Raw genomic sequence first — 17,353 nt, forward strand, 5'->3', positions numbered from 1 at the left:
CAGCAGGCTAAATTACATGCCGGGGAGAAAAGGGGTCACTTCCGTATCAGCCTAAAGACTTTAGTTTTTCACCAGCGACTTCCATCGTATGCTTTTGCCTATCTTGAAATTGTTTTAACTCTTCATGTTTTCAGAGGTCAGAGGAACACATTAGCAATTACATTAAATGCCCAAAGTTTGCTCCCCATGCACGTACTTTGATTACCTGTCATTTCCCATGTTTACCTCTCCTCACTTGCTGTCATCTCTCTACTGACAGCTTACTAATAAAGATGTATGATACACATAAAAACACTCTTGAAAATTAATTACCATGATGCCTAACAGGAAAGTTAACAAAAAGGACAACATAATGAACAATGGACATTACTATAGCAGTATTAGAACTGTCAAATCTTTTTATAGCTCGCACTGATGGCACCAAACCACATTCAGTTCAAGTATTTATAGTCAATCAGGAAGGACACACTGAAAACAAAGCTAAGAAGTAATGTCAGTGAGAGGGACAGAGAATGCAGCTGATGTTCTTGTTATTGATTCAGACTGAAGTATAGTGCATGTGAAAGCTCAGGCAGCTTCACAGCTCTTATCAACATGACAAGGACGACTCCCGAGATTCCAATTTCTTCCCTAAATATTATCTCATTAATCATAGCGGCTGTCCAAGATGGATTTTAATTTTGCTGAGAACATGTCGTCCCTCAGCCCCCAACCCCTAACCCAAACACCACAAGATTGAATTCTTTGTCCTTGCTTTGTCTCTGTCACTTTCTCTCTCCTTCTACAGTGTCTCTCATGCTTCCAGGCTGTGGTGACAACAAGGAGGTGACCGTGGTCAATAAAATTAGACCAGCATTAAATTACCTTAAAGTGTAAAAAAAAGAAGTTTGTATTCAAATAATAAGCAATCCCTCAATAGTATGGTGCAAGCAAGCATTTAGTTGGACAATAAAAGTTGAGCAAAAACCACTCAAAGGGGTGTAATAGCTCGGTTTTACTGTATTGACTGAAATAGGAAATATGTCAAAATAATAACTTTGCAAATAACAATTTATCACTCTGCTGTTAATTTCTTTCTAATCCCAGTCATTTTTACTGTATTGTAATGTGTTAACTGTAAATTAATCATTCTTTGCCTTTTATGTCACTGAAAATCTTTAATATGCTAAATTCATTAAGGAAACTTGTAAACAGGAGGGATGAGTTTGCATTACCAATATTTGATTTTTTCCAACACAATCAGCAAAAGATGTCATGTGAACAAAGTATTCTCTGTTTCAGTGCTAAGATCTTAAAAAAAACATCCTTCTTTGATGAGGCTCAGCACTCTACAAGTTATTACCCATGGTGCAGTGAAACCCTGATTTAAACTAAGTAAAAGCATATATTTTTTGGTTAAATAAGTTAGAATGAGAGGTTTCAGGTTAAACTCTCGGCTGGGGCCTTTATGTGTGGAGTCTGCATGTTCTCCCCGTGTATGCGTGGGTTCTGTCTGGGTTCTCCGCCTTCCTCCCACCATCCAAAAACATGCATGTTGGTTAATTGGTGACTCTAAAATTGTCCTTCAGAGTGAGTGTGAGCATATGTGGTTGTGTGGCCCTGTGATGGACTGGCGACCTGTCCAGGGTGTCCCCTGCCTCTCACCCGATGACTGCTGGGATAGGCTCCAGCCCCTCCGTGACCCGACCGACGGATTGAGTGGGAATAGAAAATGGATAGATGGATTAGTTAGAATGATAAGAATGATTTTAGACCAGCCCTAAAAATCATGAGCACAGCAGTGAAACTACTTCACCATGCCACCAGTACCAAAGCTACCAAAACAACAACATAGAGTCATACACCAAGTCATTATTTCTCAGCAATGATCTCAGAGAAGCAATTGCTGCTACCCATCAATCTGGGAAGGGTTATAAGGCCATTTCCAAACTATCTGGAGTCCATCATTCTACAGAGAGAAAGATTATTCACAAGTGGAAAACATTCAGGACAGCTGGGAATCTTCCCAGGAGTGGACGTCCCAGCAAGTTCACCCCAAGGTGAAAAAGCCCAGAGCTAAATCTCAGACTCTACAGGCCTCAGTTAGCATGTTAAAGGTTAAAGGTCACCCCAAGGTGAAGAAGCCCAGAGCTACATCTCAGACTCTACAGGCCTCAGTTAGCATGTTAAAGGTTAAAGTTCATGACAGCACAATTAGAAAAAGACTGAACAAGGATGGCTTGTTTGGAAGGGCTGCAGGAGAAAGCCTCTTCTCTCTAAAAAGAACATGGCAGCACAGCTTAGGTTTGCAAAGCTGCATCTGAACAAAGCACAAGACTTCTGGAACAATGTCCTTTGGACAGACCAGACCAAAGTGGAGATGTTTGGTCATAATGCACAGCAGCATATCAGCACAAACACCTCATACCAGCTGTCAAGCACAGTGGTGGAGGGCTGATGATCTGGGCTTGTTCTGCAGCCACAGGACCTGGGCACCTTGCAGTCATTGAGTCCACCATGAACTCCTCTGGATACCAAAGTATTCTAGAGTCAAATGTGAGGCCATCTGTCCCACAGCTAAAGCTGGGCTGAAACTGGCTCATCAACAGGACAAAGATCCCAAACACAGCAGCAGATCTACAGCAGAATGTGTGAAAAAGTAAAGAATCAAGGTGTTGCAATGGTCCAGTCAAAGTCCAGTTTTTCCACACACTGCTTCTGTTTTCTGTCATAGTTTTTGTTAAAAATAATGACACAGGGTAATACGCCATATGTTGTTAATCTGAGGTTGGATTTACCTCTTTACTAAGCATAAGTGCTGGGTCCTAATATGTAAAACCATCCATCCATTTTCTATACCCACTTAATCTGTCGGTCGGGTTGCGGGGGGGGGGGCTGGAGCCTATCCCGGCGGCCATCGGGCGAGAGGCGGGGTACACCTTGGACAGGTCGCCAGTCCATCACAGGGTCACACAGAGACAAACGAGACAAACAACCACAAACACGCACACACTCACACTTAGGGACAATTTTAGAGTCACCAATTAACCCAACATGCATGTGTTTGGACGGTGGGAGGAAACCGGAGAACCCAGACAGAACCCACGCATACACGGGGAGAACATGCAGACTCCACAAAGAAAGGCCCCAGCCGGGAGTTGAACCACCACATCACCCTGCAGCCCCATATGTAAAACCTTAGCATTCAAACGGAATTGATTTTCACAAGACAAATGGTTGCTGTTAACCTGATGATTTTATCAGGTCTTATTACTATTAAAAATGTATTTAATGGAGCCAAGGTTTTCAGTAGATATCTATGTCGCTTGTTGCCACTATCTTTTACTGAATTTGTTTCTATTAAACTTTGTTACATTTTCCTAAGTAATAAACTTTGCCTCCTCAGCTAAACTTGTTTTTTGTTTCATTTTTAAAAGAATTATTATCTACTTATCTATTTTTAGTTGATCACAATATCCTAAAAACAGCTTAAAGTAAGACCAAAATGGATAAATCGTCCTTTAAGACCTGTTTTCATTGGCATTACTAGTTAGTTAGCTGTGCTGTAAACTGTCAATAAACCTGCTTCTCAAATAATAGTTTGGAATGGAATATAAGGATTATGGCAAGAAAGGCAAAAGACATCTGATCATTTTCACATGTAGTTAAATATAAAGGCTAGTTGATCAACCATCTCTACTGCTCCACTTTAATAAGTGCACATTTTCATTATTCTAATTCTGGATTTTGGTTTTTAAAACAAATGTTGTCCACTGAATTTGAGTCAGTACTTTGTTTTTTATTCAATCACTGTTAAGCCACACAAAATATAACATTTGTTGTCTGCTGCTGGTTTAACTCAAGTTGCTTGGCTTTTTTTTTAAAGTGCCATTGATGAAAATGAAAATAGCCACATAGAGCTAATTGCAGATATTAGGTTTATCAAACAGGATTGCATTAATGTGACTTATGAAGGTATTTATTGATATTACACTTAATTCATTGAACCTTAATAAAATGAGAAAATCAAAAAAAAAAATCTCTACTCTAAATCTTCTATTCAACAGGCTTCTCAGACAATACTGTCACATGACTGCAAACCAAGATGTACTCTGTTTCTCATTATCTGATTTGTTTCTTTATCTTTTCTGGTCAAATTATCTTTCTTCAAGCCAAACTTCACTTAATTCCCTGAATGAGGTGATGAATGTTCTACTCTTCTCTGACACAAGTGTAAGCATCTATTTAAATGCAAATGTACAAATCTACACTGCCATCAGGCTGCAAAATGTTAGCCATTTTCTTTCTCTTTTCATGCATTGCTTGCACACGCTTACACTATCTTAGTTTCAAACCTATATCTAAACCATTCTTAAATGTCCTGCTCTACCATTTTTCTGTTACTATGCTGTGTTGGTTGAAGTAAACTGTGAGACCCATCTCTATCACTCAGTTTTAGTGTCTAATGCTGGAAGTGAGCATACATTATATCATGACTTTTTCAAATGATTTTTTACCATTTAGTGACAGCTCAACCGTTTGTTCAAAGATACCGATTCCTCTTAATATCACCCAAAATACAAAGAAAAACATTTTCCTCCACTATCCTCCAAGCTAAGCACTCACTCTTACACTCCCAATAGACCTACACATGTTGCTGTGTGTGTGGGTGGGGAGGCAAAATAATGTTTTGAGTGACACTTAATTTTCCACATGCTGCATCAGTGCCGTGGCAGTGATTGTGCCAGCTTGCCAGAGAAGAGCTGCCGAGCTGTCCGGCACACTCAGCACCTTTCACTTTGGAGCAGTTTACTGACTTTGCCACAATGAAAAACACTAGAAACAAATGTTCTCTCAGAGAACAACACACAGTGATATGAATACTTTCACCACTGATATTTCCATTTCTTGTATACTTATAAATGCTGTCTCTGAGATAAACTGAGCTGAAATAAACCATGAGATCATTTGAACATATGATTTGTTTTAAATGTACACAAACAAACAGTGAACATTGGTCAGTTTTATCCATGATGATGTGCCAAAAAACTCTTGTGGCTATGGGGTAGAGCTGTAGAGTATATACAGAGTTACGACACTCCCATCGACTCGTAATAAAAAAATGGCGGACATTTCCAGGTTATGGAGACGCCAATAGTTCCACACTAGGCACACACTGGTAAGTTAATGAAATAACAGCATTTTAGAAGTTTTTTTTTACATCAGAAGTACACTGATAGACATCGTTATTTTTACATTTGGTTTGCATGAAATGTCGATGTTAATGTTAAAAATATAATTGATTGAGGGACCTAACTGAAAAGCTTGTTAACGGAAGCTAACGTGTGAACACATGCTAATGTGACATTAACGTGATAAATTCACTAAAGTCCCGTTAACTTTTTGTTGTCAGGTTACATTATGTAAAATTGTTTTGATTGATAGATTTTAAAACATTTCCAAAATACTACTGCTAATACTAAGATGCTACTGCTATTAATGTTACCATTACTTTTTATTATTATCATTATTTATAATTAATATAATCTGTATTATTTATAGTAATAAAAACAATGTCCATTATTTATTATTCCTATTCTTTTTATTTTTCTTGCACACACACACACACACACACACACACACACACAATTGTTCTTGTTTCAATAATTTTTTTATAAAATCTTGTTTATTTAACAATGTTTGTACCAGTCATACTTATTCCAGTCCATCGGTTCTAACATAAATTGAAAGTTTGAATAGTTTCTTGTAGAGATAGATTTGTCACTATTGGCTGATCATATTCAAGCATAATTAGTGGTTGTTTCATAGATCTGGTACATGGTTAAATCTTAAAATCTCCATGGTTCTTATACATATCCTTTCAAAATAACTAAACTTGGTAATAAAGATAAAAAGTACTTTGGAAAAGCTGACATTTCACAAAACTGGTAAGTGCTGACAGTGCTTAGAGTCCAATAATGGTAAAAATTAAATGGTTACTTGTTGATCTATTTGCAAAGGCAGAACAACCAACCTTGTAAAGTTAGCATCAATCACGTAAGTAACCTAGCGAAGCTACACAAACTTTTCACTCCAAAAATTATTATTCCAAAGTAAACAAATTTTCAATTGTCAACCCTACAGCTCAAAAGTATTATTGACACGAAAATACATCCCATACAACGTACGTTTACTTTGATATTTACCACGCAATAGCTCACGCTGTACAGGAAGCTGTACGCTTTGGTTGGAACTGTTGGAACTATTGAGGCTTACATGAACCACGTGACAGCCCTAGCGGTGACATCAAAGCGTCTCGTAACTCTGTATATACTCTATAGCTCTGCTATGGGGGTCAAATCCTAAATTCTCCTCACATAAAATAATAATAAAGGGCTGAATGGTACCAACTAACAGATCTTCTTTATGTCATGATCTCCGAACAGTTTAAGTTTTGAAATGTTAACCTCTCCTCTTGTTTTAGGTATCTTGCCCTTCCTCCCGTGTCTAGTGTCTGATTGTCTTCCCTGATTCCCTAAGTGTTTCCACCTGTTCCCCTTGGTTCCTCATGTGTTTAAATAGTCTTCGTCTTCCCCTGTCCAGTGCCAGTGTGCCAGTGTTGATTTGTAAGTTTATTAGCACCTCCGTTATAGGAGTGGTTGCATGACCTCATTCCCTTTTGAATTTTCTAGCTCCGCCTACAGACGGAGAGCTTTCCTTTGTTACACCTCTTTAGAAGAGAGCAGCTGAATTTAAATAATCTTTTATAGTTTTTCGTTTTCCTCCCGGAGTGGAGTGAATGTTTATTTTGATTAAGTTTTATATCGGCATTTATCTCGGCCTTAATTATTGAGATCAGTGTCATAGATTTTTCATAGCTCTTGTTTCTCTGTTGGAAACACCTGTTAAGAAGTTTATAAATAAACTTTCTTATTCTGAAAAGATCCCGCACGTGTGTCCTGCCGGTTTCTGACACTTTACATCGACTGTTTACATTTTACATTTTGACTGTTTACATTTGTTTGCTTTGTGAAGGTTGTGTTAGACTCTAAGACTTTAGATTGAATCTGGCTAATCCCTCTTTTTTTGAGGGCCTTTTAGGGAAAGAAAATGGTCTGTACAGTGGAGGTAGAGACTTGACATGCACACGCAGAAAGGTTGGCAGCCACATCTCAGAACACATAAGCATGGAATCCGACCTAAACACAGGGCTCTCTGATTGGATCATCATTGCACAGTTGTATTGTATAAATAATGATATACTGAAACTTTGAATGTAGAAAATGATCCCACTTCATCCAACCCAGGGTCATAGGGTGGAGTCTACTCCCATCTGCCAGAGGAGAGGCACGGGACACCCTGGACAGGTCACAAGTCCACCACAGACACAAACGACCAAGCATGCTCACACTCACTCCTACGGTCAGTTTAGAAACACCCACTTGATGAGTGAACGCCCCATGTAGAGAGGCTGAAGCTCCCTGACACAGCTGCTCCAGGTTTAAGTCCTGGCCCGTGGCCTCTTGCCGCATGTCACCTCCCCCTGCAGCCACCACCCACCAGCCCAATTTCTGACAAGCAACTCTAAAATTAAGTCCACATGGGCCCAAAATTCTTTAAAAAACATTCAGAGTCACCAGTGAACCTAAGAACCTTCTGGACTTTTGAAAGAAGCCAAGGAGGAATGCCCCGGCTGAGATTCAAGAACCTTTTTGCTGTGAAGAAACATCATTAACCACCACACCATGAATGCTGCATGACAGGCTGCAATATCCTGACACACAATAAGGGCTGCATTGTACTTTTTCAGTGATACGCTATAATAATTGGATCAGCTTATAACAATTCATAGCAGTCTAGGTTGACACATCAGGAAGTCAGGGTGCTTCTACAGTCAGATGGCAAATGAAGAATAGAGTGTTTGTTACCTGTCACTCTCATCCCAGGTTATACAGGTCTGGTTGGTGGTGCCCTAAGAGATCGGAAAAGAAAAAATGATATGGTCATCATCATAAAAGACAGTTACTTGATATTAGAATTGCTTTTGGACAATTAGTTTTCCACTGACGTTGTACAGATGAGAGAACTCAACCACAACAGGAGCCGAGAGGGAAGCAGGGGTGGGCTTGATGGTCACTGACAAAACCTTGGAGTTGAGGACAGTGCTGTTCCTATAAGAAAAAATGAATAAAAGTAGAGCATTCAAATAGGTGGCTTCTTTCTTGTCTGTAGAATATTTTGCACTTTTGTATGTGATTAGGTATGAGAGTGTCTGTTGTAATACAGCCATCATGTTGTCCCAGTTCTACACATGTAGGTTTTAATGAAGCATGTACTCTTGAGTCTAACCTAACTATGTTGTTTTTAATGCTTAAACCTAACTAACCAATTATTGTCTGAACCTTACAACATTGTTTTTAATATCAGAGACTGATAGTAGCACTGCTTTTTTGCCATGTAAAGCTGACAATCACTCCTTTGGTGACAATTTGATTGTGTTTACACATATTACACTTACACACATATCATATTTTTTTTTAACAATTTCACACTGTTTCGTGAGACTGAGCAGTGTAATTCTGATCACTTAGGAAAAAGGGTCATTTTTTAGCACATCTTCCATGGCATTAGAATCGCAAAAACAAGCTGCAGCCAAAGAAAAATGGGTGATTATTGCCGAGTTTTTCAGCTTTTTAATGAATGGATGCTGATTATAATTTTTTTTTGTCTGTTTTGTTCACAGTGACAGGTGCCTAAGCTTATTGGGATTTTTATGCGTGTTTGCTGTCTTCTTCTTCAAAAAAAAAATATATTAGCAGTTGAGGTTCCTCCTGTCTGCTTAGTATGCATTCCATCTTCTACTTTTCATATGTACTATCAATCATGCAGAAAAAGAAAATCCGGAAAAAAGGGAATTGCTGCATCAAGCACCATCACCAAAAGCTTCCAGGTGGCCAAATAATGTCAGAAGCTTATTTGCTGTTTCCTGGTAACTCAAATCATCACTGTGTCCTCTGAGCACAATCAAATTCTCAGCTTTCCAAAACACAATCAGTCAATTTAAACCTTTGTGTCGTCTCGTCTCTTTCCTCAGGCTCATCTCATTTTCCTTGAGAGGGGCACCAAATGCAGAAAGGAGAGGGATCAAGGAGGAAAACAAGAAAAGAAACATAAAAGGAAAACCTGGAAACATTTTATAGAAATGATAAGAATAGCAGCGATCCAGCGAGTCTGCCTCACTTTCCTGTTTTCATATAGTCTTAATTAAGTACATTGGCATCGTAGACAGCCATTTTCCACAGCAGCCACAGCCACAGCTAACTGGTTGCCACTCACAGAAGCTTGCTTTTGTATACACATGCACATAGAAGTGCATGTGATTAGATATAGCCATGTATTTAGTGCTGTATTAAAATGCATGTTAATCATCCTATTAGCAGTAACAAAAATCACTTTACTCACATTAGACAACGCACTGCTACTGTCTTTTAATGCTGCCTCTGCATTAAATCCTTGTTTCATTTCAGCTGCAAATCTTCCACTACAGCAGTAAAATGTCCTGACAGGACCGTGATGATCCGTAACACCCAGCACCGATATGTGGCACAACATGGAGCTGCTTCAGCTTACTTAATTTCTGTTCATTTCTGTTTGGCTATGTGTGTGAGGCATTATTTATGTGATCAAACTGTTGGACGTTCACCAAAATTAATCTTTTGGTTTGGTTATGATGCCTTTAATTGATTTTCTTTTTGAGTGGAGAAATTCTTAATCATCAATGTCAAACTGTAACCCCTTTTGATTTTTCACAAATAAATGAACAGTATCCATGGAGCTTTTTTAATCTTGTTGACCACTCAAAGTACCTCTATACCACAAATCCCATTTCTCCTCTCACACAGCACGTCTTTGTCTTTAAAGTCTACGTTTTCAGCCTTTGCTGTGTAATTTTTTTCCCTATCATACATACACATTGATGAACACATCAGAAGCATGTGGGATGTCTGTTTCCAATGATGCTTCAAGATGTAGACTGGAGATGTCAGGAATCCAAGAGCTAATCTTCTGATTGGCAGATGACCACAGTAACATAAGACCATATTGTAAAGGGATGGAATTAAGAGGCCTAATCACAGGAAGGAAATGCAATCAAGAGGAAACACAAAGAGGAAACAGCTACAAAGTTTCCAGTTGTGAAATACTTTCACTGGGTTTTTCTAATAAATTCAGAGGTTGACATTGACCCATTTCAGTGTTTATGTGGGCACATGATATTAGTTTTGACAGTCAGAAAACTTGTTCAAACTATCCCCTTTAACCACGACAAATAAATCCGCTCGTCGTTGTACTAACGGAAAAATCATCCATACCATATTTCTTGAATGTAGGATTTACAGCTGTTGACTTATATGGACCAACCAACCTTGGCAGAGCAAGTGACTAAAATTATTTGGACAACAGCTAACATCTGAAATGATGTTCTGGGACCAGATGATATTAGAATCAGTGTGTCACACAAAGTTCCGTTGTGTACATTTAGTTATTTTATCAGGAACTTCCGCCGTTTTGTTTTGTTGGCAGCAAATATTTCCATCTGTCTTCAGTCTTACCTCTGCAGAGTCAGAATGCTGCCCAGGTTCCTGTATAGAATGATGCCAGTTACAAAAGTCGAGGAGTCGTCTGCATCTGTGTTGGACAAGAAATAGAGTTATGGACACACTGAGCTGGCAGGTCAACGTCAAATACGACACTGTTCAAAGGAGTGTTCATAGAGACTGGATAGTTCCACTGTGGGAGCAGTGGTCTGCGATACAGGAGAATACAGGTCAGCCATGCTGCCTCGATTCCTCCAGCCCCCAAGAGCGCTTTACACCAGAGCTGCCCTACATGACTAGTCAGCTATAAACACTGTCTCTAATCCTGCTGCAGACACACACACACACACACACACACACACACACACACACACACACACACACACACACACACACACACAACAACTGTAAAATTAGAAAATCTTTTGGGAACATACCGACATTAACAAATATCAAATGTTGACAGTAAAAATACCTTTTTCTTTCAATCTGAACATTCTACATACAGATGCACATCAGTACACTAAAGTTTGTCTTTAATTATAGTTTAAATCTGAAATGATCCCATGGTTCGAACTTCATTTGAACGACAGAGAATAAAGAAACTCTCTCTGCTTCTGCACATGAATGTTTGTCATTTTATGGCCCAATGCATTAGGGGCTTCCACCAACATTCAAAAATAGCCTAAAAATGAAATTAGATAGATAGATTGCGAAAATAGTATTTCCGACAGCAATGACAAAAAATACACTTTTGAATTATTTCTGGGTTTGTCCCTCATTCCTGTGTCAAAATTACAAAACACAAGAAAAAACAAGGGTATGACCCTTGTTCTAATGGGTTTTCAATGACTTTAAGAGGTGGAACAAGTGTGCTTTCATAGCGCAGGTCCCAGAGGTTCACTCACCTCGTATTACATGCAGAGTCACATTATGTCATGGACACTGTTGTTTTTTTTACTTCACTTGTTTTTGACATTTTATAAGTGTAAATACCAATTGTGGAAGGTGTGAAATGTAAGAGCATTAGGTTAACAGTAAAATGATAAACAAAATGTAAACAAACAAGAACTATTCACAATGTGTTGGGAACGTAGACTATGGGCCGGCTGTAGCTGAGCAGGAAGAGCAGTTATTTGAGTGAATGTAGAGTAAAGGTGCCCTTAGTGGTAACTAGACTAGAAAAGCATGTCTATTTACCATTTACATAAAAAAGATGGCCAGTAATCCAAATTTGTTCAATGTTTCAATAGATATTACTCTTGAAAGAAACCTATTTTTATTCAACCTGGCTGGAAGATTCACTCTCCAGCTCCAAGCTCTTGTTCAGATATGTTAATTTCTGGTTTTAAAAGGCCATCATAGTGACAGTCAAATGCCAAACTCAAGGCCTCAAACCAGAAGTTTCAGTCGATTGGTGACATCACAACAGCTGATTTTAGAGCTCTACACCTGGGGTCAGTTTCACAAAGCAGGTTCAACAAACTCTGAGTCTAATCCTAAACTCTGAGCTGATCTACTCTGAGATAGAAAACTCTGAGTTTCTGGTTCCAGAAACGCTGATTTGAGTTAGTCCAGTCAACTCTGAGTAGTTTCACCTGGAGTAAAGCACGTGCACCACAACTATAAAAAGCCAGCATCAATGGAGTCCCGATTCGACGAGTCACCATGGCTACGGGGAAGAGAAGGGCTACGTTTTTCACCGACCTCGAATTGGAAATCTTAATGCACTCATACGGTGAGTTTCAACAAGTTTTTAGAAAGAAGTGCAACACGCTGCAGCTGCAAAAGAGAGGGAGACGGCATGAGAGAACATTGCTGCTCGGGTCAGTGCGTAAGTCTAAATGTAGTCCTTTGCAATCACAAAAATATTACAGGGGGACACTGCTTGAATGGTAGCCTGTTCATTTATTTCATTTAGGTGCAATCCCACAGGGGAGAAGCGCACTTGGCAGCAGCTTAAGATGAAATATAAAAACATTGTTCAAACAGGTCAGACCTCGGCATGTAGGCACCTCATTTTGATCATGTTTTACACAGTAAAGTTAATATTAAGTGGCTGTTTGACTTTGCAGTTGTTTTATCCCAACATAATGCTGTTTTCACACAAATAAATGTCTTCTCATCTATATCATGTTCTGTGAAATAATTAAGCCAATTTAAACCAACACAGACTTCTACTCAGCTAACAGAAAGAGGGCAGATGCCCGTAAATGGGTGGTGGCCCAGCACAAGGGAACTCATCCTCTGAGTCCACCCCCCAAGACACAAGTGCCTTTATAAAATCTAACAGGCCTATAGATGTATTTTTTAAGCCTATTCATACAAATATTTGTCTTTTTTTCTTTTGTCCCAACAGATTCTGATGGTGCCGCTCAAAAAGATAATTCTATTTTAATTATTTTGAAGCCAGTCAGAAAATATCTACAGTAGTCTGCCTACAAGGTGAAATCTACTGGTTCATATTGATCTACACATCTCTGCATATGGCTTCAGCTCTCAGGAGCTCTCCCTCTTCCAGATGAGGGCCAACAGTGCAGCATGGGAGGAAATTTGTCAAAACTTGACAACTGGGCTAGATAAAGGCACAGACTGCCCTGGGAAGCCTTCTCATTCTGTCACGCACACACACACACACACAAAGAAAAAAACATGACTCCATCTGCCGGGCCATCTGAAGACATTCAGCTCTTCTGCTCCAGCACACTGCATGGCAGCCTGAGAGCGCACAGCAGTGTGCCAGGCAGCAGGCAGAGACAGTAGCTCCAAGGCAACAGCTGAGCTCCCATGAGCATCAGGGGGGAACTGAGCAAGACATGTGGGAGTGTGAGGGGGATGAAGTACTATGTGTCCTCCTCATGCACTCTTTGGCTGGCCCATTCAATATGCTCAGCCAGATTGTCTGTGCCCAACAAGAACTAGCCTGAAGGAACTTAAACCAGTGATTCAATAAGTTATGTCTGTCTGTGAGACTGAACCGTATCATACACAGCTCCATAAAAGTTTGCTTAGTTGATGTTGGTGAAGAATGTGTGTGTACACATGCTGGAGCATAAACATGTAGGCGTGTAAAAACATCTTCTTTTAAGGAGTCATGTGTAAAAGCTTTACTTCATGACATGCGTGAACTCAGTCTGTTGCTCGATTAAATCCCTGCATCAACATCCATGCTATACATACAAATTAGTGTTCAAGAAAGCAACACTGAGAGCTGTTCCGAACTGGTTACTGGTGAGAGAAGGTGGACTAAAAAACCCTCAATCAGTGAGTGTGCACTTGTTCTCATTAAACATCATTGCCTCTAACAGCAAGCCAAGAATGAAATAAATGTCACTGTTAATGTCACTATCTTTATATAAAAATACTTTTTCGTAGTGGTTTACCCACTCAGACTCTCTCTCCTGTTTCACTTCCTTCCTTGGGCAGTGTTCTCAGAGTGGCTGAATAACAAACCTGTGCTGGACTGATTATCTCCTGCTTAGAACCTGTGTCGACTCTCCAGTTGGTGCCAGGTCATCTGTGTTGAAGAGGTATTGTTTGGACAAAAGATTGACTTCAGTAACGTGTGTGTTTTCAGCTCCAGGAGTTACCAGTCTCTGTACTACTCAACGTTTTACGGAATCAGATAAAGCCAGCAGCTTATCAGCTTCTGTGACCAAATCACTTGCCACTCTGCACTTCCACTGTTAAAGATTGGGAAGAGTTGCATGCTTCAAGGAAAAACCCTCCTGGTCAGTTATAATCTCTTGCTGTATCTCAGTTGGACAAATTCAAGGCCTAGCTGTACTCCCCTGTCTGGCTTCCCATACACAGACCTGGATTTACTGGCCCAGAGAAGCAGTCTGCAACTATATTGGAGTCTACTTGGTCTTTCCCATTCTTACTTCTGGTTTTTGGTTTCTGTGTTTGGATCCTGTCATTTCTGAACAATCCTTAACAGTTTTAAAGAAAACAATCAGGTTGTGAGGTAAAGGTAATACACTTGGTTTTACATAGCCTTTTTGTTTTTCCTTGTGCACTTCCACGGGTAATTTTTCTGGAGGCGAGGTGAGAATCTAAAATGTAGAAACTATGAGCAGATGGCTTCTTCTCACTCTTTCGCCAAGTATTCTGTAGTAAGACCCCTAAATGAGGAACACTTTCTAATAAGGCTTAAGGTGGAGGAATCTGTTGATGCTGTTTTGTGAGAAGTTAGAGTGGACACTTTTGAGAAACTTCACTTTACATGATTAAGTATGTTAGAGAAACCAAGACTAGCAGCCCTGCATCTACAAGTGCTTTTAACATCAGCGCAGCTGTCGTTTAACAAGCCACAGTCCTCTTAAGAAGGTATAATAATAAGGAGGTTGGCTGGTTTCATTTTTAAGATGTGTTCTAAACCAACCAATGCCAGGGTTTATTTCATTTTTTTTTACATCTGATATGATGCATAACCTTGGCAATGGGAAAGCTTTTAGCACAGTTGACTAAGCTTTCGAAAGCCCAAGTAATGACTGGCATAAGACCCCAAAACCAGACCATCTGAAAAGGACTCGTGGTGGAGGCAGAACATGAACAAATGGAAAGAAGTGAGGAAGAAGTTTAAACCATTTCCTCCCTTGATCAACATGGGAAGTGCGAGATCCCTGGCAGATAAAATGGACGAGCTTGAGGGCTGACAAGGATTCGACAGGCGTTTCAGGAAGGTAATCTTTATTTTACCAAGGCATGGCTGCAGGAACAACTCTCCACCTCTCTTCGTAGTTTTAGGACTATATGGGCAGATGGAGAGCTGTTGAACTGTTGGCTGTAAGGTTCTGTCCATGTTTCCTGCTGATGCCATGTGTGACATCAGTTAAGTTGTTTTCAAGGTACAAAACAACACCCAACCCACTGATGGAGAGCTGATGGAAGATTTCTACCGCACATTCCTCTCTGCTACACTTCAACTTTCTACATGTTTGTCAGTTGATCTATTTATTGTTTTTATTTGATCTACCTAAAACAATCTCTTTTTTTAAAATGGTATACTGCAACAATACAACTTCACTTTGGGGATTAATCAAGTACTGTTGAAATGAACTGAATTATCAGGCTGCTGTATAAGTCATCTTGGTAAAGCCGGATATCAGACAGGACAAGAGGAGGAATTTGTTATACATTTGGATGATTTGATCTGAAGAAGGGAGTAGACTAATGTGTGAATATTTGTGTTGTCAGATCAGAGTATCATGTTGAGACACAAATAGGCCTCCAGCAATGTTGGTCTGAAAACTGCCCATTTAGTTTCAGCATTTTTGGAAGATGTCTGGCTTGTGTAAAAATGGCTTATCAGCAGTCGGACTGTCTACAGAGGGTGCACTGTTTACCAGGAACACACCAGGTTTTCTTTAATGAAAGCTAATTGGGAGGTAACACTCTGTTCAACGACATTGTTTCCATATGAAACTAAATATTTCACATTTATTCTATATTTTAATTTTATTCTGCTTTTTGCTATAAGAAGTTACCTACACAATTCTAATTAAATTTTAACATTTACCATTTATTGACACATCCATGGCAGGACATATAATAGTATATTTCCAGATGGCATGCATTAGAAGGAACCAATGGGAGTACAGGCACCAGAGAGCCGTTTTCACTATGTAAACAGGTCCAGGCTTTATGCATAAACGGCTGGCTGCTGGTGGGACTTTGCTACCTTGGAGATGCTTCCCACAGCTTGAGGGAAATTACCTCTAATTGCACCTGATTGGCTCCTGTTGACTCCTGATTAGGAATGACAGCCTCATTAGCATAGCAGTACAGGGCTGGTATAAATTGTGGAAAACCTCCCGGCTGAAAAATGACCCTATTCCTCCTGAAAACTGTGAACCTGGCATCTGCCAGCAGACAGAAGATAAACTCAGCTGGTTTAGTAAGCAACAGATGCTCAGATGACACAGGACATGAATCTCACTCTGGTATCAGAGTGGAGATATTTACTCAAACCCACCAACAAACAGAGGCATGACAAGTATCACTTTTCCGAAGAAGACTTAAAAATCACAACACCTGCTGTTAACTCTACTGTCAAATTTCAGCTTTTTTGTTTTTACCTAAATTTTACTTGTGGAGTGATGCAGCTGAAATGGCCAGTCTTAACCCTCGAAATACTTTGAAAGAAGCCACCTGAGGGGCTTCAGGTATCTGATGAAGGTACTGCTTCCAGCCTCTCTGTACATGTCTACAGAGGGACACATGAAGACTGAAGAAGAACCCTCTGGCAAAATAATTTTGCATATTCCATCTGCTTATGGGAGGGGACTGGAATTCCCAAGGAATCCTCTTTGCCACATCTGAAGAAATGAAGGCCAATTCCTCTCTGCTGTAGTGTAGTGTGGGTGGTCAGAAACATGCTGCATAAGGGCAGAAAGGCTGCACTGTAGCTATTGTTAAAAAGACAGTCTGAACTTAAACCTGTTTGTGTTTGAAAAAGAAAAAAAGAAATCTAAAAAGTTCATATAGAACACCTGCTCAATTTCCTAGCTTGAACATGGAGCATCCAAAACTGCACTGCCCCAGCATGATGACTGAGGAAAAAATGTGAATTCCAAACTTTGCTTTCAGATAGATCATTTACCGACCAAAGGAAGATTTTACAAATAACTACATTAATGCTCAAATCAACGTTAAAGTAAGAAAACATGCATCTGAGAAGCTGTGCTGACTCTTTGAATAAGTAAATTAGCCTTTAACAGTACAAGCTGTAAATGTACTCCTTTGACCATATTCTTCATCCATCCATTTTCTATACC

General features: G+C 39.7%; 1 protein-coding gene across 6 annotated transcripts in view; it reads right to left on the reverse strand.

Moving 5' to 3' along the window:
- Positions 1-17,353, reverse strand: part of adgrb1a (adhesion G protein-coupled receptor B1a) — a 178,074-nt gene that overhangs the window by 50,101 nt on the left and 110,620 nt on the right. For all 6 annotated transcript variants that reach the window (XM_072394968.1, XM_072394964.1, XM_072394966.1 and 3 more), the window contains exons 16-18: positions 10,590-10,665; positions 8,048-8,150; positions 7,908-7,951 (exon numbers count right to left, since the gene is read on the reverse strand). In XM_072394968.1, coding sequence (XP_072251069.1) covers positions 7,908-7,951; positions 8,048-8,150; positions 10,590-10,665 — 223 coding nt within the window. The remainder of the gene's footprint in view (positions 1-7,907; positions 7,952-8,047; positions 8,151-10,589; positions 10,666-17,353) is intronic.

The sequence above is a fragment of the Leuresthes tenuis genome, unplaced genomic scaffold (genome assembly GCF_036924035.1).
Source record: "Leuresthes tenuis unplaced genomic scaffold, fLeuTen1.0.hap1 SCAF_10, whole genome shotgun sequence".
Classification (NCBI taxonomy): domain Eukaryota; kingdom Metazoa; phylum Chordata; class Actinopteri; order Atheriniformes; family Atherinopsidae; genus Leuresthes; species Leuresthes tenuis.